This window comes from Molossus molossus, unplaced genomic scaffold (genome assembly GCF_014108415.1).
Source record: "Molossus molossus isolate mMolMol1 unplaced genomic scaffold, mMolMol1.p scaffold_m16_p_10, whole genome shotgun sequence".
Taxonomy (NCBI): Eukaryota; Metazoa; Chordata; class Mammalia; order Chiroptera; family Molossidae; genus Molossus; species Molossus molossus.
Window position 1 is genome coordinate 19,206,238 of NW_023425345.1, and position 25,341 is coordinate 19,231,578.

The 25,341-nt window shown below is 38.3% G+C and overlaps 1 protein-coding gene across 2 annotated transcripts; it reads left to right on the plus strand.

Annotated features, from left to right (window-relative positions):
* Positions 1 to 37: 37 nt before the first annotated feature.
* On the plus strand, positions 38 to 25,330 carry USP44 (ubiquitin specific peptidase 44). Of its 2 annotated transcripts, none has more exons than XM_036251279.1 (6): positions 38 to 91; positions 12,368 to 13,856; positions 15,561 to 15,756; positions 19,353 to 19,461; positions 22,781 to 22,986; positions 24,759 to 25,330. In XM_036251279.1, exons 2-6 carry the CDS (start codon positions 12,435 to 12,437, stop codon positions 24,953 to 24,955), a joined length of 2,130 nt encoding a protein of 709 aa, XP_036107172.1. In that variant the 5' UTR covers positions 38 to 91; positions 12,368 to 12,434; the 3' UTR covers positions 24,956 to 25,330. The 2 variants fall into 2 exon arrangements, with proteins under 2 accessions (XP_036107172.1, XP_036107173.1); XM_036251280.1 differs by having other exon boundaries at positions 60 to 338.
* Positions 25,331 to 25,341: the final 11 nt, after the last annotated feature.

A 25,341-nucleotide genomic window follows, 5' to 3' on the forward strand; every position in this document is an offset into this window, starting at 1 on the left:
GCTGACGTTGCCGCCGGACCGGGCCGCCGCGGAACCCGGGGGTGGGGGGTGCCGGGGGCGAGCTCCAAGATGGCTGCTCCGGCTCGGGCTGGTGAGTGTGCGAGAGCGGCGCGCGGCGGCGGCGGTTGGCGCAGCGAGGCTCCCTGCGGGAGCACAGGTCTGACGGGAGCCCCGGGGCCGGGAAGCACCTGGCGGCGTTTTCCCGCCGCGCAGGTTGCAAAGTAGGGGCTTGAGGGAGGTAGAGGGGGCTGCGGACCCACTGAGGAGAGCGAGCCGAGGGGCGCGTGGAGGCGGCGGCGGTCCGGCGAATTGAGAATTGGTGCCTCTTGGAAGTTTGGGTGGGCCGTGCGATGTGCCCTGGCCCGTGTCCCGGTGGTCGGCCACCTCGTGAGCGCCGGGGATGCTGCGTTCCCTGGGGCTGGGGGCAGCGCGGAGCCACCGGCGCTGGGCTGCAGGGGAGGAGAAGGCGAAATTGGGGAGCTCGAGGGGATGCGGATGGGGAGGTTGTGCCCCGACTCGCGTTCTGGAGCGTTGAGGAGACGCGATCGCGAATCTGAAGCGAGCTGGGGCGCGTGCAGAGCTGGCATTGTCGGGAGAACACCGCATCCTAACCCGGCTGAGTGCCGCCCAGTGATGCTCGAAGTCAAGGGATGCTTAGGAAGGGCGGTTCTAGTCCTCGGTTTGGAAGGAATGTCTTTTTTTTTTTTTCCCCGCTATCGTTCCGGTCCCAGCGCTGCCGGCACCTGCTGCCACTTAAAGACACGGTTTTTCAATACCAGCTTCCTAAACCATTCCCGCCGGCCTTTGGGGAAGGAATGCTAATAGGCCAAACTCATTTGGAGGGACATAAGAAACGTGTCAGCATCAGAAGAAAATAGATTGGTCTAGTTTAAAAGATGATTTTCCAAAGAAGAAAGTGAAAAACATGGTAATTGTTTCAACGGCAGTTTGAGCAATTGTAAATTCTTCGCTAACTGGATACTTCCTTGCAGTTTTCATTCGGAAAGTAAAAATACAATTTAGCAAGTTTGGGGAGAGTCCCTTTATCCCCAACCCACCCTCTTTTGAACCTTAATGGTCACATCATGCCAGTAACGGGGTTGTGAAATTAGCATGGAAATAGGACTTTCAGGGTCTGCACGAGAATTTATTATCTGTTAAGTAGCTGCCTATGGGGTAAAAGTAGGGTGGTGGTAACATTGAGCCTGGAATTCCATTTTGAGTTGTCTTTAAAACCAGCATTTGTTGTAAACAAGGAAAAAGCATTGGCTGTTCATTGTGATCAAAGTTGGAAAGCCAAACATGAGTTAAGCACATGTTGATAGAATATTTAATACTCTTAATTAGATTCAGTTGTTTTAAAAGAGATGAAAACTTTGTATTCTTGGAACCCTAATCTTTTCATCTAATTTAGTATCTCTGGTTTTAAAAGAGATTCTAAAACATTTTGTTCATGAAGCTTCTCTACCCCACCCCCACTCTTTCTCTAACATTTTAGTGTACTAGTTATTAATTTTGCAATGGATGGCAGATTTTTCAATCCAATATTCATCATTCTAGACTGCAATTTAGGAAAATTCTGATATGGAACAAATAGTTCAATGCATACATTGTAGAAAGTTGAAATATTTTAGATTGTGCATCTGTCTTGTTTTTCATCCAAAAATATTAATTGTCCCAGATTTTTTTAGCTTAAAAAAATTAAGTGATAGGTGAATCTGGGTTTAGTATAATATATATTTATACAAGTTTTTGGAATATTTAAAATGGAAAATCTGTTGATTTGGGTTAAATATTTGAAATATATTTTCCACCTAATTGTCTTTACCCCTCTTTTTCACAATTTTTTTTTTTTTTGTACTACAAAAAGAAAGGGGTATTATATCCTCAACCAAAGTTTTCCTTTACACACTTGAATCTTCTTGAGTATTATACCATTGGTGGTAGAGAAGAGGATTTTCTAGTCCTTGAATTGTTTGAGGGCAGAGTCTGATGATAATTTATTTGTATCCCTAGCACCTGACCTGGAGGAAACCCTTGTCAATGTTGAACTGGGTTTTACCTTTTAAAAAAAATTTTTTTTTTCTTTATTGACTTGAGAGAGAGAGAGAGAGAAACATCTATGAGAGAATATTGATTGGCTGCCTCCTCCCACTGGGGATCAGGCCCACAACCTGGGTATGTGCCCTGACAGGGCATCGAACCGGCAACCTCTTGGTGCAAGGGTCACGCTCAACCATTGAGCCACAACAGCCGGGTTGTATTGGGTTTTTTAATGGTACAGAGAAAGGCAACATTTTGGCTTCTTGGTGGCAGGGGAAACAAACAAACAAACAAACAAACAAACGTGCTTTGAACTTTTTCTCCTTCCTGCAATGTTAGGCAGAATAAATGTGCTTTCCAGATTCTAATAGAGTTGTCTGATTGAGGGAGATTAGAGAAAGGCTGAGGCCACTGGTTGAGGAGTGTAATCAAGATAGGAAATGGGTGGGATGGGGGGTGTTTTTAGGGGGGAAAAGGAGAAACATCTGTAACAAAAATAAATTAATAAAAATTGAAAAACAAAAAAGAAAGGAAACGTGTGCTCAGTCATTTTCTGGATTCAGTAATGGGGGACAGTTTCCCTTTAGACCCAGCCTAAATAGGTGACAAATGACTGAAATATAGGATTCTACAAATACTGGTTTTCTAGCAAAGATTGAGATTATTGTAAGAAGTATAATTGATTTTTCACAGTACCTTAAGACACCATAAAAATTTTATTGTAAAGAATTCATTTTCAATGGAGTTTTACAGTCCATAGGAAAAAACTAATTTATTTATACTCTAAGAATATACTTGTTAGGTAGGTTAAGCCATGGATGTACTGGAATGATAGAGAATCTAGACATTTTACACAAAGTATTTTAACTCAGATTACTAGATCCATGTAGTAGAATATTCAATCTCTTGGTGAATGTTTTCCCCATTGTTATGGAGTTAGTAGCAGTAGGCTAATATATAAGTATGATGGTGTGACACTAATGATAAATATTTTGGAACAAAATTGTCTGTGAATGAAATGCTCGTAAGTAGTGATGGGTGAAGAAATCACTGGTGGCAGAACTTGCTTTCCAGAAGATTTTTCTTAGAACTTCATGAACCAGTTTCAATCTGTGTGCTTCAGAAAAGGCACGTTTGAGACATGAAAAAGCCTCAGGGGGAAAAAGGGTATCCTTTATTGTTTAATGAGGAGTTACAAACAAGATCAGGGTAATGATAGATCTAGATCTCTGGAGGAAGGAAGGATAACTAGGGCCTTTCTAGGGATAAAGGGAAGGAAATACATCATGATTGACAAGGAGAGGTACCAAAGCACATAATAGACATAATAGAATACCTATGAGGGAACAGGGGAAGTTTGAGAGCCCATTGTGTTCATTTGTTCAATAACTTGTTCATTCAAAAATATTGAACCCGTTTGTGTGTACCAGGCACTATGACCCTTAGCATTTTACAAACATCTGTCAAGAGGACATGGGTACTATGATGGTTTCATGAAATAAATGGAAAACGGAAAACTCCTAAGACCTGGGTAGGATTTGCCCTAATTATTATAGATAAACTTATTTTCATTCTTATCCAAACGCATGTAAAGATTGTGGTGGTTAGCACTTCTAGGGTCTACTTCCTACTAAAATTGCCATTTCTTCCTATCTTTTATCATGGAAAATAATAAATTTTCTAATTTTAATAGTTTTTAGAAGATCTGCTTACGTTATTTGATATTGTTAAAAGAAAAATGTTTTGTCACAACTGTTTATTAAAATAAAGATTCAGCATATGCCTACTCTCTAATATCTATCCTTGGTGGAGATCTTGGGAGTGTTTTTTTCTTTTAATGAGATAAAGATGGTTACTGTGCCTGGCTGGTGTGGCTCAGTGGATTGAGCATTGTCCCATAGAGTGAGAGGTCCCGGTTCAAATCCCGGTCAGGGTACATGCTCAGGTTTCTGGCTACTTCCACAGTAAGGGGTGTGAAGGAGGCAGCCTATCGATGTTTCTCTCTCACATCAATGTTTCTCTCTCTCTCCCTTCCTCTCTCTAAAAAATCAATAAAAACATATTTAAAAAATATATATGATTACTGTGACACAATTTTATTTAAATAGTCATTCTGGCCCTGGCCGGTCTGACTCAGCAGTTAGAGTGTCAACCTGCGGTCCAAAGAGACCTGGGTTTGGTTCCCGCTAAGGGCACGTACCTCTGTTGCAGTTTGTCCCCGGCCCTGGTTGGGTCATGTGGGTGGCAACCACTCGATGTGTCCCTTTCACGTCGATGTTTCTCTCTCTCTCCCTCCCACTTTATCTGAACAAAATATCGAAAAATGTGTTTGGGTAAGGATTATAAATAAATAAATAAATAAATAAATAAATAAGTAAATGGTCATTCTGCCCTGGCCTGTGTGGCTAAGTGGGTTGGAACATCATCCAGCACACCAAATGGTGGTGGATTTGATTCCCAGTCAGGGCACAACCCAGGTTGTAGGTTTGATCCCCAGTTGGGGTGCATGTGGGAGGCAACTGATGGATATTTTTCTCTCACATTGATGTTTCTCTCTATCTCCCTTCTTCTCTCTCTCAAATCAATTTTCAAACATAAATATTGTGCCACAAATTGAAAGCTCTTATGTCATGTTAAGGAGTTTAGATTTATTCTGTAGTCTTTCAAGACTTAATAATTATAAAACTGTACCTATAAAACACACTAGGAATTGTATAAAATATAAATACTATATGATTATTTGACTAAATATGAGCTGTGAAAGGGGTAAGCTTAATAGAGCATGATGATGTTTATTCAGATTTTAATATATAGATTAATTCTTTTTAAGACTATTATTAGCCATTTCCTTCATTCTGTGTCACTTTTTGAATTAATAATTTTGTCTCCCATACATGTCCCAACCGGGGATCAAACCCTCATGAAACAATGCTCCAACCAACTCAGCCACCCGGCCAGGGCTTTAGTTTGGCTATTTTTATGTGTTTATTTTTCATGGTAACTTGCTGATTTTCATTTAAAAATTAAAGCAAAGAACCTGAAAATTTTGATTAATTTCACTGATTAGAAGATCTACATTACTTTTGTATGACTCATCTTTGGAACCTGACCTCTTGTAGGAACTTCTAAGGCTTAAAACTGTATTTCACCTTTCCTTCCCTGTCCCTCTCCTCTTTCCTTTCTCGGTCCCTCCCTTCCTACCTTCCTTCCTTTCTTTCTTTCTTAAAATTGATTTTAGAGAGAGAGGAAGGGAGGGGAAAGAGAAAGAGAGAAACATCAGTTGATTGGCTCCCACACGCACCCAGGCCTGGGATTGAACCTGTAACCTGGGCACGTGCCCTGACCAGGAATTGAAGCAGTGACCTTTCAGTACACAGAATAATGCTCAACCAACAGAGCCACACTGGCCAGGGCTAGACTTTCTGAATATTTTCTTAAGAAACTGAGGTAGAAAAGGAGTGGACAGCTGTTGAAGATAATCAAAACTTATAGTAAAATGTTAATTTTTGAAGTAGCCATCCTTCTAATTTTTCAGAGTTCTTGTAGCTCTTAGTAATACTTATATTTGGAGCATAACTATGTATTTAAAGGGTCACTACATATAATACCAAATTTCAGAGTAACCTGTACCTAATTAGGGATGAGGAAGTATGTCTTAGTTTGCTTTTATATAAAAACTATCTTGGGTATCTAAAAGCATATAGCATGGGACAAGAAACATGATAGATGCTGGTTAAGGATAGAGAAAGTAGGATAATGACATCACAAAATATTGGAAACTGTGCCCTAAATGCATGGGGAAAGATGACCACTTGGTTTAGGGTGATGGGCAGTTTTGACCACTAGTGATCAATGACTTACTATTCTTATCCATTGATTCAAATAATGAGAACTGCAGTTAATATTAGTTGATTGATTGTGTCAAGAATTTGGTAGCCTGAAATAATATGGCTATAAAACCTATAGGATCTTCATAAATCCCTTACTTTCATTTAAAAAATTTTTTTTCTTTATTGATTTTTAGAGAGAGAAGAAGGGAGAAATAGAAACATCGATGAGAGAGAACATCGATTGGCCACCTACCTCCTGCCTGGCCCCCACTGGGGGATTGGACCCACAACCTGGGCACGTGCCCTGACCAGGAATTGAACTGGCACCTCTTGGTCATGGGTCGACGCTCAACCACTGAGCCACACTGGCCGGGCTCCCTTACTTTCCTTTTATTAAAGTGATAAAAAAAATGTTGAAATCTAGTCCGTCCCCCCCCCCCCCCATAGGGAACCTACTTAACAGTTAAGTGGCAGAGTAAGGATGTATGTATCCACAAACACAGGACTTCATATTTGACACTACCCCAAATCTTTAGGAACTTAGAGGAAAAAAGATTTTTTTTAAAACCAGAAATATTTTGCCCTGGCCAGATAGTTCAGTTGGTTGGAGCATCCTCCTGATGCACTAGGGTTGTGGGTTCAATTCCTCCTCAGCGCACATGCAGGAGTCAACCAATGAATGCATGAATAGGTGGAGCAACAACTTGATGTTTTTCTCTCTCTAAAATAAAAAAATATATTTAAAAAAAAACTTGAACTACTTTATGAATACATTTTTTAAAGGGGAGGGGTGATGAAGATGAATTCAGGAAATTAGCTGGGGATGATTCTTTTTGGCTGGAACGCATAGATGGGTAATGCCGGGTAATAAGGCAAAAAAGATAAGTTGGAATCTGGAGAATTTTGAAAGCAAGACGAATACTTTTTATTGTATTTGTCAAACTGCTGTTATGAAATCAGTTTAGTGAGTCATGACCAGCATTAAAAAAAAAAATGAAATAGGATAAGAAATATCAGAGTACACTATTCTTATAAGGATTGTTTGTGAAACTTTTGTTCCAGAAGTATGTGTGTGTGCATGTGTGGGATATATATACACACATTAACTGAAACCTGATGTAAAATTTCTGAGTCTTAGGGTTAAAAATCTGCTTTATTGGACTCTGGGGAACAGAGGATTTTAAGTACAGAGTTAAATGCTCAGAGCCTTTTTTGGCAGGATAGTACTGTGGCAAAGAATGAGAGTTCACATGATGGGAGACCAGTTTGGAGATTACTGCTGTGCTTTGGGAATGATACAATCAAATCCATAATGAGAATAATAGCTCTGGAAGTAGAAAGGAATAAAGACTTGGGGAATGATAATCAACCCTATATACATAGGTGACAAATTGAATGTGTGAGGAAAGAGTTAAAATAAACTATAAAGATTTCTAGCCTAGTACTTGAGTGATATAATACAGCCTCTTTAATAGAATTTCGGAAAAGAGGCTAATTCTGTTAAGACAAGATATATAGGTAAACTGAGTTTGAAGTGTGTCTGAGACTGGGTCAGAAAGGTTAGAGCTAAGGATAAAATCTTGGGAGTGAGCTATGTAGATCTGATTTTTGAAGTGAGTTCTTTATGACGAGGTTTGAAAAGCCATTAAAATAGATCAGAAATGTATTGCTACATGCTTAAAGCCTGGATTGTATGTTTCAATGAGTAAATAAAAATTAATTTTAGGGAATTCTCACTGGGTGGTAAATGTAAGCAGTTTTGTGCTATTGAACTTCAATAGGTTAAAATATTTTACCTGTGATCTTACTTGATTTTTGTATGTGATATAAACCTTTGACTAAAATATCATATCTAATTAGATCTTACATCTTTTTTCTCTTAGTCATTTTAGCTTTCTACTTTATAATTGCTTTAATATGCTAACTCTATATAAAATAATTTAGCCTTTAATAAACTCAATACAATTATTTAAAGTTTAGAAATTTGCTGAAGGGAATTTTGGAAATAAAAATGTTTGCTCCATTATATGGCATGAAAAGTTTGAATGGCTTGAATGGATTTTTTGAACAAATTAAATTTTTTATTGTCTTTAAGCAATGAAGAATGACAAAGAAGTTTTCAGAATATTTATAAATCATCTGTCTTTAAAATAAAGATTAGCATACTTGGTTTTTTGAAAAGCCATGTCATAGTTATTAATTGGAATTTCAAGTTTGAGACATTTTTTAAATATATGAGAAAATGGTAGTATAATTTTAATCTATATAGATTTTATTCAAAACATCTTGACTATTTTTATGTTGCTGTAATATATAGGTATAGGTAATATTTTATCAGGATATAAATGTTTTGTTATCTCTCTTTAAGGTGATTATACTACCAAAAATACATATATAGTCTGCTAGAGCCAGAGTTAATAGATTCTCAGCAATTGATTAGCAAATGAAAAGGAGTGCTCTGAACTCTGTATAGGAAAACAGGAAGTGTCAGTACTCCCATCACCACCCCCCTTCCTTTCTTCCTCCAAACTTTTAGATCTTTGTGTGATGAAGCTCCTTTGGGGATACTCTAGTGACTGTCTCTGAGCGTTGGCTCCAAGCAGCAGAGAAAACTGGAGACTTTTGGTGCCAGCAGCCTGCTCTGGCTACTGCTCTCCTCCCTGTCCTTCCCTTCCTTGGTCATCCATCTCCTAATGTTTTTGTTTTTGTTTTCCATAAGTAGACAGGGTAAGGGGCCCCCTACTCTAAAATATTAATCTCCTGATCTGTCATTCCACCATTCTGATTTCACTTCTTTGGATTTTTAAAAAGATTTTATCTTTGAGTGATTCCCTTTTAAAATGCAAATATCCCTGGGAGAGGTCAGACCTTAGTTCTCAGTTAACGTATTAATTATCAGTTAGCACCATAGTTGGGCTTAGTATTCACTTGGCTGAGAAGAAGGAACCTCTGACTAAAAGTGATAAAACTATTAAAACATTAGCATTTATATTATTATTATTATTATTGTTATTATTGGCAGCTAAGATGTAATGAGGGCCATATTATTTAGTGCCAGGAATTGTTCTAAGTGCTTTGCAAATATAAATTTCTCTAATTCCTTCAACAACCCTATTGATGTTAATATCACTGTTACTTTACAGATAAGAAAACTGAGGTATGTGGAGCATAAACAATTTGTCTAGATCACATAGTAAATACAGCCAAGTGTTAAACTCGGGCATTTGGATTCCAGAGTGTGCTCGCTAACCATTTGCTGTGATACCATTCCGCTGCTGTATTGCATGTCAGAGAGATGGCATTTGATCAATATTTCACCCTTTTCACAATTTTGCATCAAATGGAATCATGCTATTTGATTATAGGCCACTTCCTATTGAACGTCAGGGACCTTGCCATCATCTAAATAGACGTTTTTAATAACAAATGCAATGAAATAGGCAAAGTCCTTGTAACTAAGGGAATTTATTTGCAGAATATAGAAGAGAAGGGATAAAAGAGGCTTGTGTATAATTTAGCACATACATAACATTATCTTTCCTACTTAAAACTTACTATGCAAGTAACATGTGCATTATTTTTGGAAATTTGAAAATAGGGATTAATAAAAAGAAAATAATAATCTGCAGTCCCACTACCCAGAATATGTATATATAAATATTTTTCAAATATATATTATATAAAAAATAAATATTCTTTCTTGTTTTTTTTTTCTTTTGAGCCTTCTTTTCTGAACATTGTACAAAGTGTCAACTCATACTGTTAGCCATGGAAGTGGGGTTTCCCTTTTCCCACTGAGTGCTTAGAGTGGGGTCCTTATGATATCTCAAGAAAAAGAATTTTCTAGGACTCACACAGGAGGATGAGTGATTTTCGTTTGCATAGAATTACATTGTTGGATTTCCAAAGTCCCATTTCCCTTAATCCAGTCCTGGAAGATATGCAGTTGGGATTCGGTAGAGCTAGAAGCAAAGCCAGCACCCAGAGTTTCTGTTCCATGTTGGAATTGGGCCTGGTACAGCATCAAGCTAGTTGTAGTCCATTGTGTGGGGTCCATGTGGACAAATGCAGGAGCATGAGAGTCCCACAGGCCAGAAGTCATCCAGAAGTGCCAGGAGCCAGGAGAGTGAGAGTGATCTCCTGTGTTTAGGTGCACAGGGATGGGGAAAGTTCAGCCCTTGGGCAGTGTAAGGCCCTCAAGTCAATTACCAGCTAACAGCACACACCTCACCAAATTAGCCTGACCAAACATAGCAGACTAATTTTTTTTTAATTCTTCTTTCTTTTTATTGATTTTTAGAGAGAGAGAGAGAGAAACATCAATGAGAGAGAACATCGACTGGCTGCCTCCTGCATGCCCTGCCCCCCACTGGGGATCTGGCCCACAACCTGGGCATGTGCCCTGACCAGAAATTGAACCAGTGACCTCTTGGTGCATGGGTAGATGCTCAACCACTGAGCCACACCAGCTGGGCGCAGGCTAATTTTTACGTTGATAATTTTGTATGGCCCGTGAATGATGTTATAAATACCTAAATGGCCCTTAGCTGAAACGAGGTTTCCACCCCTAGAGGGTACCATTTTGGTGGCAGTAAGGATCAAAGCTTGGAGGCCATTTAGGAGGCTTATTGCAGAAATTCAGGTGAGACTTTATGGCTTGGATCAGGGTAGTAGTAGTAGACGTATTAAGTAGTCATATTCTAGATATATTTTGAAGGTAGAGCCAACCATTTTCCCTGAACAGTTGCTGTGGGGAGAGTGAAAGAGGAGTCCAGAGTGACTCAGTGCCTGGAAATAGTTTAGATAATGGAGCATGTTAATCACTGATGGCTTAATTTTACCATTAGCAACTTATTGTTGAATGTTAGGAGCTTTTTTTTTTTTTTTTTTTTTTTTTAAATCCTCACCCAAGGACATTTTTCCATATTTTGTTCAGATAGAGTGGGAGGGAGAGAGAGAGAAACATCAACGTGAAAGGGACACTTCAAGTGGCTGCCTCCCGCACGACCCAACAACCAGGGTTGGGGACAAACTGCAACTGAGGTACGTGCCCTTACCGGGAACTGAACCCGGGTCTCTCTGGACCTCAGGCCAATGCTCTAACCGCTGGGCCAAACCGGCCAGCGCGAGTGTTAGGAGTTTTAATGAAATACTATCTTTGACCAGATTTTTGGACCTCAGGAAATGTTGAGGGAAGATAAGTAAACTTCAAATGTGTGGTTGAAATATGTACACATGTGAATGTTGGGGCTGGTCAGTCTTAAGTCCATATTCAGGGATACCCTATATCTAAAAGTTAAGAAATGGAGGTGGGGGTGGGGGGGTGTCTCTCTGATTGCCAGGAGGTTTTACAAAAAAAGAGGTTGAAAGAAACCAAAAGTCAAATTTACCCTTGCAATTTTCTTAGGACCTTGGAGGTGGCACCCACAAGTACCATTGAAATTCATATTGTCTTACTGCCCTGAAAAAATTAAAGCCTTGATCATGCTACATACAATGTTCTGAATGTTTTAACTAGGTCCCCACCTGTGACCAGAAATTTGTGTTCAATTTATGTTAAATCAATGATGAAAATGTAGTTGCCAAAATCATATAGGTTTCATTTGCTTTGTTTTATTAGGTTGGCTTTGTGTGTGTGTTGTTTGTTTTTAGAAGCTTTTATTTGCGAGAATCCTTAGGCCTACCAGAATGTAAAGGTTCATTATATTGCCATTTACTTTGTATTTTTCCTTTTTTCTCTTTATTTGCTTACATGTTCTTGCACATTCCTGGGTCTATTCAAACACAAAAATTCTCCCCTTCTGTCTTTCTCTCTCTCTAAGGCAAACTGTCAGGTCTCTCAGATCAGAGTATGTTTTAGAGCCATGAATTAAAGGTCATTATTGATTTACTAATGGAAAGCCAAATTTAAAATGGTAATTAAGTAAAATATTAAATATGATTTATTTAAATAAATAGAGAATATTAACATTTATTTACTATAGCTACCATTTATTGAGCATTTACTGTGTGTCAGATAAATAGTTTATCTCAATTCTTCTACAATTTGAAGTTGGTATGGTTTTTCCTGTTTTACAGGTGAAGTTTGAGAAGTTAAAATATTTGCTCAAGTCAGACATATAATGGTATGTGGCAGAAGTAAAATTCAGACCTAAGTTTTTTCTGTTTCAAAACCCATGCTTTTAACTCTGCGTATACTTTAGTATCTCCACCTATGGCTCTCAGAATATAGATACTAGAGATATATTTTGGTCTTGCCAGCCCTAATTTTAAACTGCTCTCACACTATTTAAAAAGATTTTAAAGGGAAGCAAGGTGGAGAGAAGTATACAGCAAGGGAAATGGGAGAACTGCCTAGTATTATGACAGGCAGCCTAGAAATGGGAGTAAATGAAGCAAATTTATAAAATTATTCTTGGAAAATTACCTTATAAAAAAAGAAAAATATTGGCTTCTTGCTTTTATTTTATTAAAACTGACACTATTCTGCTTAGTTTTCAGATGCTTCAAGAATGAACAGAGACTGATTTGGATTATGTGTTTCTCAGCCAGTCTAAATAGATGTTAACAATGGATAAGTGTAAACACATTGGACAGCTGCAGCTTGCTCAAGACCATTCCATTCTCAGCCCTCAGAAATGGCACTGTGCGGACTGCAATACAAGTGAGTCAATTTGGGCTTGCCTTAGTTGTTCCCATGTTGCCTGTGGAAGATACATTGAAGAACATGCTGTGAAGCACTTTCAAGAAAGCAGTCATCCTGTTGCATTAGAGGTGAATGATATGTATGTTTTTTGTTACCTTTGTGATGATTATGTTCTTAATGATAATGCAACTGGAGACCTGAAGTTACTACGAAGTACATTAAGTGCAATCAAAAGTCAAAATTATCACTGCACCACTCGTAGTGGAAGGATTTTACGATCTGTGGGTATAAGTGATGATTCTTATTTCTTACATGATGGCGCCCAATCTCTGCTTCAAAATGAAGATCAAATGTATACTGCTCTTTGGCACAGGAGAAGGATCCTAATGGGTAGAATTTTTCGAATTTGGTTTGAGCAATCACCCATTGGAAGAAAAAGACAAGAAGAACAATTTCAGGAAAAAACAGAAAAAAGAGAAGTGAAGAAAAGACGGCAAGAATTAAAGTATCAAGTTAAAGCAGAATTGGAAAGTATGCCTCCAAGAAAGAGTCTACGTTTGCAAGGTCTAGCTCTGTCCACAATAGAAATAATTCCTGTTCAAGAACCGCTACAAACCTCAGCATCACCAGCAAAAGATAAAGTAGTATCTACCTCAGAAGACGTAAGATTTAAAAAAGCCAGTGACCCCTCAATTAAACGAAGGCCGATTGTAACTCCTGGTGTAACAGGATTAAGAAATTTAGGGAATACTTGTTATATGAATTCTGTTCTTCAAGTGTTGAGTCATTTACTTATTTTTCGACAGTGTTTTTTAAAACTTGATCTGAACCGATGGCTGGCTGTGACAGCTAATGATAAGACAAAATCATCTTATAAGCATCCACCAGTCACAGATACAGTATATCAAATGAATGAATGCCAAGAAAAAGATACAGACTCTGTCCACTCCAGACATCCAAGTTTATCATCCAGACTGAGTGGTGGAGCATCAAAGAGTAGAAAGATGGAACTTATTCAGCCAAGAGAGTCGAGTTCACAATACATTTCTCTCTGTCATGAATTGCATACTTTGTTCCGAGTCATGTGGTCTGGAAAATGGGCCTTGGTCTCACCATTTGCTATGCTACACTCAGTGTGGAGGCTAATTCCTGCTTTTCGTGGTTATGCCCAACAAGATGCTCAGGAATTTCTTTGTGAACTTTTGGATAAAATACAACATGAACTCGAGACAACTGGTACCATGTTACCAGCTCTCATCCCCTCTTCTCAAAGGAAACTTATCAAACAGGTTTTGAATGTTGTGAATAATATTTTTCATGGACAACTTCTTAGTCAGGTATGGACTTTTTAAAATATCATTTTCATCATGGGGACTTTGTGAAGTGAAGCCTAAAAAATGCATATTCTCTTGTCTATCTAGTGTATTAGAACTAGTACTGCTTACAGGTCAAAATAGATCACTTTCACAAATATATGTATAAAGTCAGCTCACTTATTCACAGTTTCCTTCTTGAATCATTAGTAGTTTTATGTCCATGGTATGAAAGCTTTTTTTGTGGGGAGAGGAAACTAGGAAACAGCTTCTTAAGTTAACCATATTATATTCATTCTCTGAGAGATAGAAAAAAGGAAGATTTAATCCCACAGGGAACAGATTTGAAGATGCTGTTATTCAAGCATCAACTATATTTCATATTGTGTGAAATGATCTGTAAAGCCTATCTTCAATTATTTTCAATGTTTGTTGTCATTAAATCCTGCTGAATTCTTCACTGAAGTTATTCTTCCCCTTTCCAGTTAATATATATCCTATGTAAGTTGTTAGAACTGCCCATATTCTTTGTGGTTCCTATATTTTGATGAGAAGTTTAATGTAGTGATGTTTGCTGTAAGTGGGAGTATGACCTACCTCATTTTTTGTCATATTACTATCTCTTGAAATTATCAGTGGATAGGGCTCCAAAATCTATATATACTTATATACCTCTATATATAAAACACTGTATATAAAAATATACAAGTAGTATTGTACTTGTATCATGGTTAAGATGTTATAGGGAATTGAGAGAAAATCAATTGGTGAAAGATAAGGAAGGAAAAAGGGCAAAGAACTGCAAGTCTAGTTATCTAAATATATTAAATTAAATGCATATAAATATATATCATATATACATAATCTGTATGTATACACACACATAATGTATATCTGAGTAAATGAGGCCAAAGTTTGTTTGTTTTACCTAAATTTAGATTTGACTAATGCTCTTGGAGCTTGTTGAATGCCTAGTAAAGTCCACCAATGCATAATGGTTAGTTTAATGACAGTCTTTTGGAAGGAAAAAATTATAATAATAAAAAATTGGCCCTGGCCAGTTTGGCGCAGTGGTTGGAGTGTTGGCCCGCGGACCAGAGAGTCCCGGGTTCAGTTCCCACTGGGGGAATGTGCCTCAGTGGTAGTTTGTCCCTGGCCCTGGTTGGGGTCATGTGAGTGGCGGCCACTCAATGCATCTCTCTCATATTGATGTTTCTCTCTCTTCCTCCCTCTCTCCCTCCTGCTCAGTCTGAAGATAAATACAAAAATGTCCTCAGGTGAGGATAAAAATAAAATTGCCCCAAAATAATATAAAGCAGATTATTCAGAATTCTGATAGTGCATTTTCAGAAGAAAAGCCTTTTTTATTGGCAATGCCCTCTAGTGAAAGGAGTAAATGTCTTGACAGGAGGATTGTAATCTGAAACTAATATGTGTGTGTGTGTGTGTGTGTGTGTGTGTATTTTTTTTTATCCTTTCGAGGACATTTTTCCATTTTTTATTCAGATAGAGTGGAAGGGAAAGACATGAAGAGAGAGAGAGAAACATCGACGTGAAAGGGACACATCGAGTGGTTGCCACCCGCATAACCCAACCAGGGCCGGGGACAAACTGCAACCGAGGTACGTGCCCTTAGCAGGAACCAAACCCGGGTCTCTGGACCGCAGGCCAACGCTCTAACCGCTGAGCCAAACTGGCCAGGACTGAAACTAATATTTTTATTTGCAGGTTACATGTCTTGCATGTGACAAAAAATCAAATACCATAGAACCTTTTTGGGACTTGTCGCTGGAATTTCCTGAAAGATACCAATGCAGTGGAAAAGATATGGCTTCCCAGCCATGCCTGGTTACTGAAATGCTGGCCAAGTTCACAGAAACAGAAGCTTTAGAAGGAAAAATCTACATGTGTGACCAGTGTAACTGTAAGTAGAGACTATATATTCTCCTTGCTTTTCTAAAGTTAGCAAAGAGAAAATGAAAGGAAGCTGGAAAAAATTCCTTAAGTAGCAGTTATGGAAATAAACTTTCTGCGTTAGTTCATCAAAAGAAACTGGGCTAACTATTTCTGTTTTATAATTGGCATTTGTGAACCTTGTATATGTTTTGCATTATTGATGATATTAAAAAAATTTTTTTGATCCTATAGTCAGTTGTAGAGAGAAAGGATTTATAAAATAAAAATATTAATTTAATATGTGAGGAAGAATAAAGTAGCAAAGGAGAATAATAAAAGGAAAGCATGTTATTTAGTACTTGAAAGAAATGTTTGCTTTAAGTCTTTTTGCTACCTATCAAAATGTGTATGTGTATACATACCTGTATAGAAAATAATATATAGCTGAGCGGCTGCTGTGGGAATTGGCTTCATAAAAATATTTACTATAAAACATCTATCTCTTTTAGTCATTGTTCTAGTTGCTATGGATAGAGGTAACACATTTTTAAGTTGCTCACATAGCTAATAGAAGAAAGAGGTAGACAGTTAAGATCTACTACAATAAACTCTCTAAGAGGTGGGCACAGGCCTCCAACATGAGATGAAATAGCCATTTCAATTAAAGGGAAGCATTATCCTCAAGGGGAATGGTGTATAAAAGGACATCAGATCTGTTGTGTCTTTAATTTTTTTAAAATTTATTTTAGAGAGAGGAAGGGAGAGGGAGAGAGAGAAACATGGATGTGAGAGATAAACATTAATCAATTGCCTCCTGCACACACCTCAACCAGGGGCGACCGAACCTGCAACCTGGGTATGTGCCTTGACGGGGAATTGAACCCGCCATCTTTCAGTTTATAGGATGATGCACCAACTGAGCCACACTAGCCAGGGCTCTGTTGTGTCTTTATGTAGTGTCTTTATCTCCTCTATCAATGTATGTGTGGCATTTTAGTGTCTACACTATATAGTTTCAGGAATTATCCCTAATTGTCAGGTCTGAAAAAATGGTTCTAGGGCTTTTAGATACTAAACTTCTATGGTAATATAAAGGAAACATTGGATGTTCTAACACTGAAGAAATGTCACATCAATTGGTGATTTTATAAAACAACCCACACTAGCATTGTTTTCTGATTGCTGTCTAAAATGAACTATTACAAGGAACTTAAGATATATATGGTTAGGAAAAAAATAAGTATCAAGTTTGTATGGTGAAGTGTGGTTTTTTTTTCTTAGACATAAATGTGAGTGGTCCTAGATCTGCTTTCATCACTAAATCTAGGAGTAGAATGCTATTTTGAATGAATGCAAAATATGGTTTTATAACACATTTGTGTGTGTCTGCTGGATCTACCAAATAAAGGCTTAAAAGAGTTGCTTTAATACATAAAGACAAATGATTAAAATTTTAAGTCAGGGCCCTGGCCGGTTTGGCTCAGCGGTTAGAGTGTCGGCCTGCGGTCCTGAGAGACCCGGGTTCGGTTCCCGCTAAGGGCACGTACCTCGGTTGCAGTTTGTCCCCGGCCCTGGTAGGTTGTGCGGGTGGCAGCCACTCGATGTGTTCCTTTCACATCGATGTTTCTCTCTCTCTCTCTCTGTTCCTCTCTCTCCCTCCCACTCTACCTGAGCAAAAAAATGGAAAAATGTCCTCGGGTGAGGATAAAAAAAAAAAAAAATTTAAGTCAGGGAGTTGACATCCCTTGTCTAGCTCCACTTGGATCATGTGTTCTGGGAGATGATCCACAGGGAGGTCCAGGACATCCAGCAGCAGCTGGATGATACCTGGATCTCAGGGACATAGACCTTGAAGGAAAGGCTTCTGGTGGCAGGTGGAGATGGCCAAGAGGACAGTTTCATGGTAGACTGATTCTACCTCCTAAGGAATAGCAGATGTTGCTATGGCTGGAGTCAGAGCTGGTATACACGTTGCAGGCAGCTCCTGGACATCAAGAGCAATCTATGCCCTGGCTGGTTTTGCTTAGCGGTTACAGCGTTGGTCCACGGACCAGAGAGACCTGGGTTTGGTTCCTGCTAAGGGCATGTACCTCGGTTGCAGTTTGTTCCTGGCCCCCATTGGGGTCATGTGGGTGGCAACCACTAGATGTGTCTCTCTCACATCAATGTTTCTCTCTCACCCTCTCCCACCCCCCCATCTGAAGATAAATGCAAAAATGTCCTTGGGTGAGGATTAAAAAAAAAGAGCAATCTTTGGTAGCTAAATGCCCAGCCAGAGGCTATAGGACACAATCCATAGATGGACCTCTAGAGAAGCAAGGGGGACAACAAAAAGAATCCTAAGTCCCACTTGTCTGTGATCTGGTGCTAAAATAGCAAAAGCAAGAAACTGAGGAAGGCCTCAGTCACAGAGCTAATAAAAGACCACCTTCTCAGGGGTGGATCCCCAGGAAATGGGGAGGGGTGTTTTAGGCAGTAAGGACCCATGGGATGGATGTATCTTGATTAACCTCAATAAATGAACTGACCATGAAACTTTAAAGTAAGAGTTTGAGAAGAGGAAGTACAGTGGGACCTCAGTTCTCAAACTTAATTTGATCCAGAACACTGTTTTAGAAGCAGTTTGTCTGAAAACAGAATTATTTTTTTCCCATTAGAAATGTAAATTGAAGTCATTCCTTCCAGACCCCCAAATGATTCCTTGTTTTAACCTTTCCTATATATGGTACATGTCTAATGTACATATTTAATCTCTAAACAAGCACTTTTTTCTTAAATTTACCAAACCACCCCCTACTAGCCTAAATGAACCACTTTCAGCACTCCTTCCAGGGTGTCTTTCAGGAGGTCAGGATATACGTCATCATCTTCACTTTTTCACCCTGAAATGCTGTCACCAGCTAACTGCTTTTTATCCAAATCAACAACAGTTTTTCTACCTCTTCAGTTGCCTGTTTCTTTCACAACAATAGTAACATTAGCACTCTTGATGGCCTTTTTACGTTTTAAAATTGTGCTAATGGTCCATTTTGCCAGCAACAAAAGCAAACACACACACACAAATATTCACAGCACAGTTTCCTGAGATGTTAACTAAGCAGGGTTTAGCTGTAAACAGACTCATACTGGTGCATCCTTTCCTTTGTTTGTCGCCTGAGAGACGCTTTCTATTATGCTAATATATCAGCACCAAAGGGTTGTCAAGTCCAGAACCAAAGTTAACCCAGACATTTTTTTCTGTGAACAACTTGGTTGAGACCCAAGAAATGTTCAAGACCTGAGGTTTGACCTTATATTAAAGTATGTTTAGGGAGAGTTTCAACTTTTCCTATTTGGCAGAGCCAAATCCATTAAAAACTATTATAGCACTGCATCATTTAGTTGCCTTATTTATAAGATTATATTAAGTCATTTACTTAATTGTTTACATATCTGTCCACCTTGACAAGCTCATAAGGTTTTTTTTAATTATTATATGTTTCTTTGAGGCAAGGCCATGTCTGTCTCTAGCACAGTACAATGTCTGTAACACAGGTTTAAGTGATAATGCATGTGTGGATTATATTAAAAGTTTACTCAGCTTTCCCTTATTTCCTTAAATTTTTATTCTCTTTGATATCACAGCAAAGCGTAGAAGGTTTTCCTCAAAACCAGTTGTACTCACCGAAGCCCAAAAGCAGCTTATGATTTGCCACCTACCTCAAATTCTCAGACTACATCTCAAACGATTCAGGTTAGTAGTAGTAGTAGTAGTAGTAGCAGTTGCCTACCAACTATACTTATAGTGCTTCAGAACTTAACACATGATGAATTAAATTTTAATACTGTATACCTGACTAGTAGATAACTTACAACTACTTCTGTCTTTTATTTTAAGGGAAAAATAATTCTGTCATTGTCTTTAACCTTGATCAGTGGACACCATATTCAGTAACTAACCTGATTAGCTTCCTTTGTAGAGTGCACTGTTGATCACATTTTGGTTGGCTAAGTAATACTATTCTCCTTGTACTGTTTAATATTCAGCACACTTTAGATGTAAATTTTAAAAAATCTGTAACTTACAGTATTTGACTCAGTTGCTTCATTCTTGGAAAACATTTGAACAAAGGAACAACAGTTCAATTCATAGCAATTAAAAAAAAACCTCTAGTCTTCAGAAATATATTTAGTCAGGTGAGTAAGTGGCAAATCTGTTGGTTAATCAAGGCTTTCATACCTTGCAATAACCATGTTAACCTGAGAAGTGGACTGTTCTGTTAAGGAATGAGAAGTTACTTTATGTGCTGTGATTTGAAAACTATTGATACAATGGTTTATTTTTTTAAAAGTAATATATGTTTTCTAAAAAAATTTTAGCCCTGGCTGGTTTTGCTCAGTGGTTAGAGCATCCGTCCGTGGACCAGAGAGTCCCGGGTTCGGTTTCCGGTAAGGGCACATACCTCGGTTGCAGTTTGTCCCTTTGGGGTCATGTGGATGGCAGCCACTCGATGTGTCTCTCTCATATCTATGTTTCTCTCTCTCTCTCTCTCTCTTCGCCCCTCTCTCCCTCCCATTCTATCTGAAGATAAATGCAAAAATGTCCTCGGGTGAGGATTAAAAAAAAAATTTTAGCCCTGGCCGGTTTGGCTCAGCGGTTAGAGCGTCAGCCTGCGGTCCAGAGAGACCCAGGTTCGGTTCCTGCTAAGGGCACGTACCTCGGTTGCAGTTTGTCCCTGGCCCTGGTTGGTGGTGCGGGTGGCAGCCACTCGATGTGTCCCTTTCACGTCGATGTCTCTCTCTCTCTCTTCCTCTCTCTCCCTCCCACTCTGCCTGAACAAAAAATGGAAAAATGTCCTCGGGTGAGGATAAAAAAAAAAAGATAAAAGAAAAAATTTAGATATCACAGAAGGTACAATAAAAGCCCAAAATAAAATTACCATTCTTTTCAGTCCCACGTCCCAGAGATAATCACTGTTAACTTGACTCAGTTATTTCAGTCAGAAAACATCATGTGAGTGCTTTTTTTTTTTTAATCCTCATTTGAGGTTTAAAAAATCTCATTTGAGGTTTGTTTTCTATTTATCTTCAGATAGAGTGGGAGGGAGAGAAACATCGACATGAGAGGGACACATTGACTGGTTGCCTTCTGCACAACTTCCACCAGGGCCGGAGATGAACTGCAACCAAGGTACGTGCCCTTGACCAGAATCGAGCTCGAGACCCATTGGTCCACGAGCCAGTGCTCTACCACTGAGCCAAACCAGCCAGGGCTGTGAGTGCTTTTTAATTCAAGATGTTCTGTATTCTTTTAGGAATATAAAGTAAGATCCTTTTCACAAGATTATAGTAAGGCATGCACAGAAATAATGGTGAAGTAGAAATACTGAGTATCATAAACTATAAACAAACTCATTAATCTGAGTCTTGGAGGAAGGAGTTCGCCGATGTATAAATATTCCCAAAGCCTCTTTAATAACATAGGGGATTTATATCATTCAAGTCACAATTTATATGTCATCTCTTTAGAGGACTTCTCTGACCATCCTATTTAAAAGTAGCACCACCCAAACCTTCAGTATCACATTACCCTATTTTGCTTAATGTCAAAAACCACTGTCTGCAATTAGTAGCTTGCTTGCTTGCTTCTCTCCCCTTGCCAGTGGAACAAGCTCTGTACATAGTAGTTGCCCGAAAATATTTATTAAGTGAATAAATATGGGGTATACAGAAGGAGGAGCAACATGAACGAAGGTATGGAGGAAGGAACAGGAAAGGGTATACAACAAAGATTTAGTGAAGAGTCTTGTGAGACCTGCCATTGTGTATAAAATCAAGTAGAATGAAAACAGGAAGATTACTTAGGAGGTTAGTCTGTATTCTTCATGTAACAAGGGTCAGGGAGCATTGAAAGGTGAGAACATATTTGAGTTTCTATAAAGATAGAATTGAAAGGATTTTTGTTACTTAAATTAATACTTAATTGGCTACTATAAACTGTTGAAGAACCTCCTGATCTTCATAATTGCTATTTAATCTGGCATTTGAAGGTTACCTTAATATATATAAATCTATTTGACTTATTTCCTTCCATCTTCTGCCCAAAACATTTTTGATCCTTCATGCCTTGATTTATCTCTGATTCAGAGACGTTTACACTGCCTTTACCACCACATTTATCTTTCCCCTTAATCTGTTAAAAAAGTACTATTATATTTGCCAGTGTATAAAATATATAGGGTAAATAAAAGACAAAAGAGAGAATGGGATTGGGGAGGGGCACATGGGAGCTCTTCCAAGAAGCATAAGAAAAGGATTATTTTTAATAGCTTTGAAGTTCCCTGTGTGTGCCTCTCAGTCCTGTTCCCTTTCCCTCTCTTCAGGAATAAACCATTATGGATTTGGGGTAAATTGTTATTTTGTTTTGTTTTACTGTGTTTCAGCAGAAAAAACAAGATGCCCGGTTTATCAATAGGAATGAATATTTTCTATTTAGTTTACAAGTGTTTATTTAGCATAGTTAAGTAATATAAGGTTTGAATTTTATGGTAAAGTAAAAGAGAGAAAGTGAGAATGTTAAGTAGGTCCCATTATTTTGTTTTGCTCTTTCATCTTTATTAAAGTTAAAGGTGCACTGGATACAGGATCTTTTGTATAGTTCATGGGGAAGGAGTGGGCTGACTCCAGCAGATAATGTAATATGCAAGACTCACTTTTAGCTCCATACTATTTTAACATTGCACTGAGAAGCATCTTCACATTGTTTCCTTCATAAACCTGTCTATATTCCTTTTTTCCTTCTCCATTTGCTGCTGTTTGTTTTAACCTCATGTTTTATTTAGTACTTTAAAGTGTTTTGTCTCTGTTCACCACCACCCTACATGGATTATAATCTCTTGGAAGAACTATATATTACATTTCCCCTCATAATCCTAGCTCATGCTATGTATGTGACAAAAACATTGCTTGCCATGCTTAGATAAAGTACTGGGAAGCATGACCACATTGACTATCTCTAGTACCTGGTTATTTTTCCTTGATTTTGTTAATACTTTTACCTGGTTTGTTCACAGATGGTCAGGACGTAATAACCGGGAGAAGATTGGTGTTCATGTTGGCTTTAAAGAAATCTTAAATATGGAGCCCTATTGCTGCAGGGAGTCCGTGAAATCCCTCAGACCTGAATCTTTTATCTATGACTTATCTGCTGTAGTAATGCACCATGGGAAAGGATTTGGCTCAGGACACTACACTGCCTACTGCTATAATTCTGAAGGAGGTATAGATGGGGGAAAGTGTTCTATCTTGGGTTAGACTTGGCAGCTGGAGTTCAGGCTCTAGCGATTTCTAATTGGCCACTAAATCATCTTAAGCAAAGCCACTTGACCTCTTTTAAGAAGAATGTTTCTGCATCATTGCTCATAGAAAATACTGAGGGTCTGTGCAGAAAATGGGGTATTTTCTGCGGGATTGCAGTAGTTTTGATGCAGGGATAGGATAATAAGGATGGTTTTATTAATTATATGCCAGAAAGAGTGTGTAATCTTTTCTTCTTTTTTTTTTTATCCTCACCCGAGGACATTTTTCCATTTTTTGTACAGATAGAGTGGAAGGGAGAGAGAAGAAGGGAGAGAGAGAGAGAAATATCGACGCAAAGGGACACATCGAGTGGCTGCCACCCGCACGACCAACCAGGGCCGGGGACATACTGCAACTGAGGTACGCGCCCTTAGCGGGAACCGAACCCGGGTCTCTCCGGACCGCAGGCCGACGCTCTAACCGCTGAGCCAAACTGGCCAGGGCTGTAATCTTTTCTTAAAGGCACATTTCCAATAGCAGATCCTATGCTTACTGGTGTCATTCAGTTAAATTTGTTAAAGAACAGACCATCTAATTAATGAACTGGTGGATCACAGACATTTGAAACAAACGAGTTCGGGTTTTAACATATAAAAACTCATTTGAATTTACTACATCCATGGACCCTTCATAGGTGGCAAAAGTGATTGGATTTAGGTTTCACATTTCCCCTTTCCCTACCAACTGTTAAAGAATGAGCCTCCCCCTCATGCCCATTTCTCCTCTGCCTTCTCCCAACATACACACACACATGCACGCGCGCACACACACACACACACACGCACACACACACACAAAGACGTGTGGACAAAAAGCCATTAATCCAGCAAGGTAATTTAACACTTAAGTACCAAGAGTTAGTTGTGCACTATTTGCTTTATAGTATGATAGGCAGCAAAATCATCAACTGGTAAGATTTTACCAGGAATTAAAGATTGTGTCAAGTGAACTAATCAGTAACTTCAAGCTACTTTTAGGATAAAGAGAGATAATTCCAGAGTAACATACTGCCTAAGCTCTGTTTCTCATTAAAAGAAGTGAATTGGCTAGATAATTATTTTCTCTTCAAAAATAGCTTAACCTAGGTGACATCAATAGATGAATAAAGATGTACATAAATACAATGGAATATTATACAGCCATAATAAGGAATGAAATCTTGCCATTTGTGACAACATGGATGTCTAGGGTATTATGTTAAGTGAAATAAGTCAGACAAAGAAAGACAAATACCATATGATTTCACTTATACCTATATGAGATCTAAAAAAAAACAGGAACAGACAAAACAAATTCAGATACAGAGAACAAATTGATGGCTCCATGATAGGAGGCAGTTAAGGGGAGATGGGTGAAAAAGATGTGATTATGAAGTACAAATTGCCAGTTACACAAAGAGTCATAGGGATATAAAGTACAGCATAGAGAATATAGTCATATAATCACATATACTGTAATAACTATGTATGGTGACATATGGGTACTAGCGTATCACTGCAAGGTATATAAATGTCTAGTCACTATGTTGTACTTCTGAAACTAATATAATATTGTATGTCAACTATAATTGAAAATGAAATTTTAAATAACTTGAACTCTCACTGAAACTAATGCCTCTAAATCCGTTTTTATACTTGAAATTTCTAAAGTTCCTTTATAAACATTAAGGTGTATTTCTGTGCTTCGCTCTAGGGTTCTGGGTACACTGCAATGATTCCAAGCTAAGCATGTGCACTATGGACGAAGTATGCAAGGCCCAAGCTTATATCTTGTTTTATACTCAGCGAGTTACTGAGAATGGACATTCTAAACTCTTGCCTCCAGAACTCCTGTCTGGTATCCTACCTCCTAATGAAGAAGCTGATACCTCTAATGAAAAGTTTAGTTGATTCAAAGACAATGGGGCTTCTTGTGATTTGTATATATATTTTCTCAAAGGGGTTACTTACAAGTTTGAGCTTCATTTTTATTTTTTACTTATGAATCATTGTACACTATGTTTATATATTTTGTTATCTATCTACAAGTCTTTTTACAGACACAAAGCATAAATACATGTATATATCAATGATAGTAGGTAACTAAATTGTTTTCAAGTACTTGTGAGTTTTAAGCTTTTAGTATTTACCTTTTATATTTTGTTTTAATTGGCTCAGATCATGAATTTGTGCAATTTTTTACTGAAGTTCGGATGACATCATTTTATACATTTATCTTTTGTAGTTATTTTCTATACAAATTCTTATTCAATGGAAAATTATACTTTCTTCACCAA

What these genes read in the sequence shown, in the direction of transcription:
- USP44 (XM_036251279.1), top strand. Translation starts at nt 12,435, where the DNA reads ATGTTAACAATGGATAAGTGTAAACACATTGGACAGCTGCAGCTTGCT. An exon ending in CATGTGTGACCAGTGTAACT is followed by an intron (nt 15,757 to 19,352) that starts GTAAGTAGAGAC and finishes TTGATATCACAG; the next exon opens with CAAAGCGTAGAAGGTTTTCC. An exon ending in CTGCTATAATTCTGAAGGAG is followed by an intron (nt 22,987 to 24,758) that starts GTATAGATGGGG and finishes GCTTCGCTCTAG; the next exon opens with GGTTCTGGGTACACTGCAAT.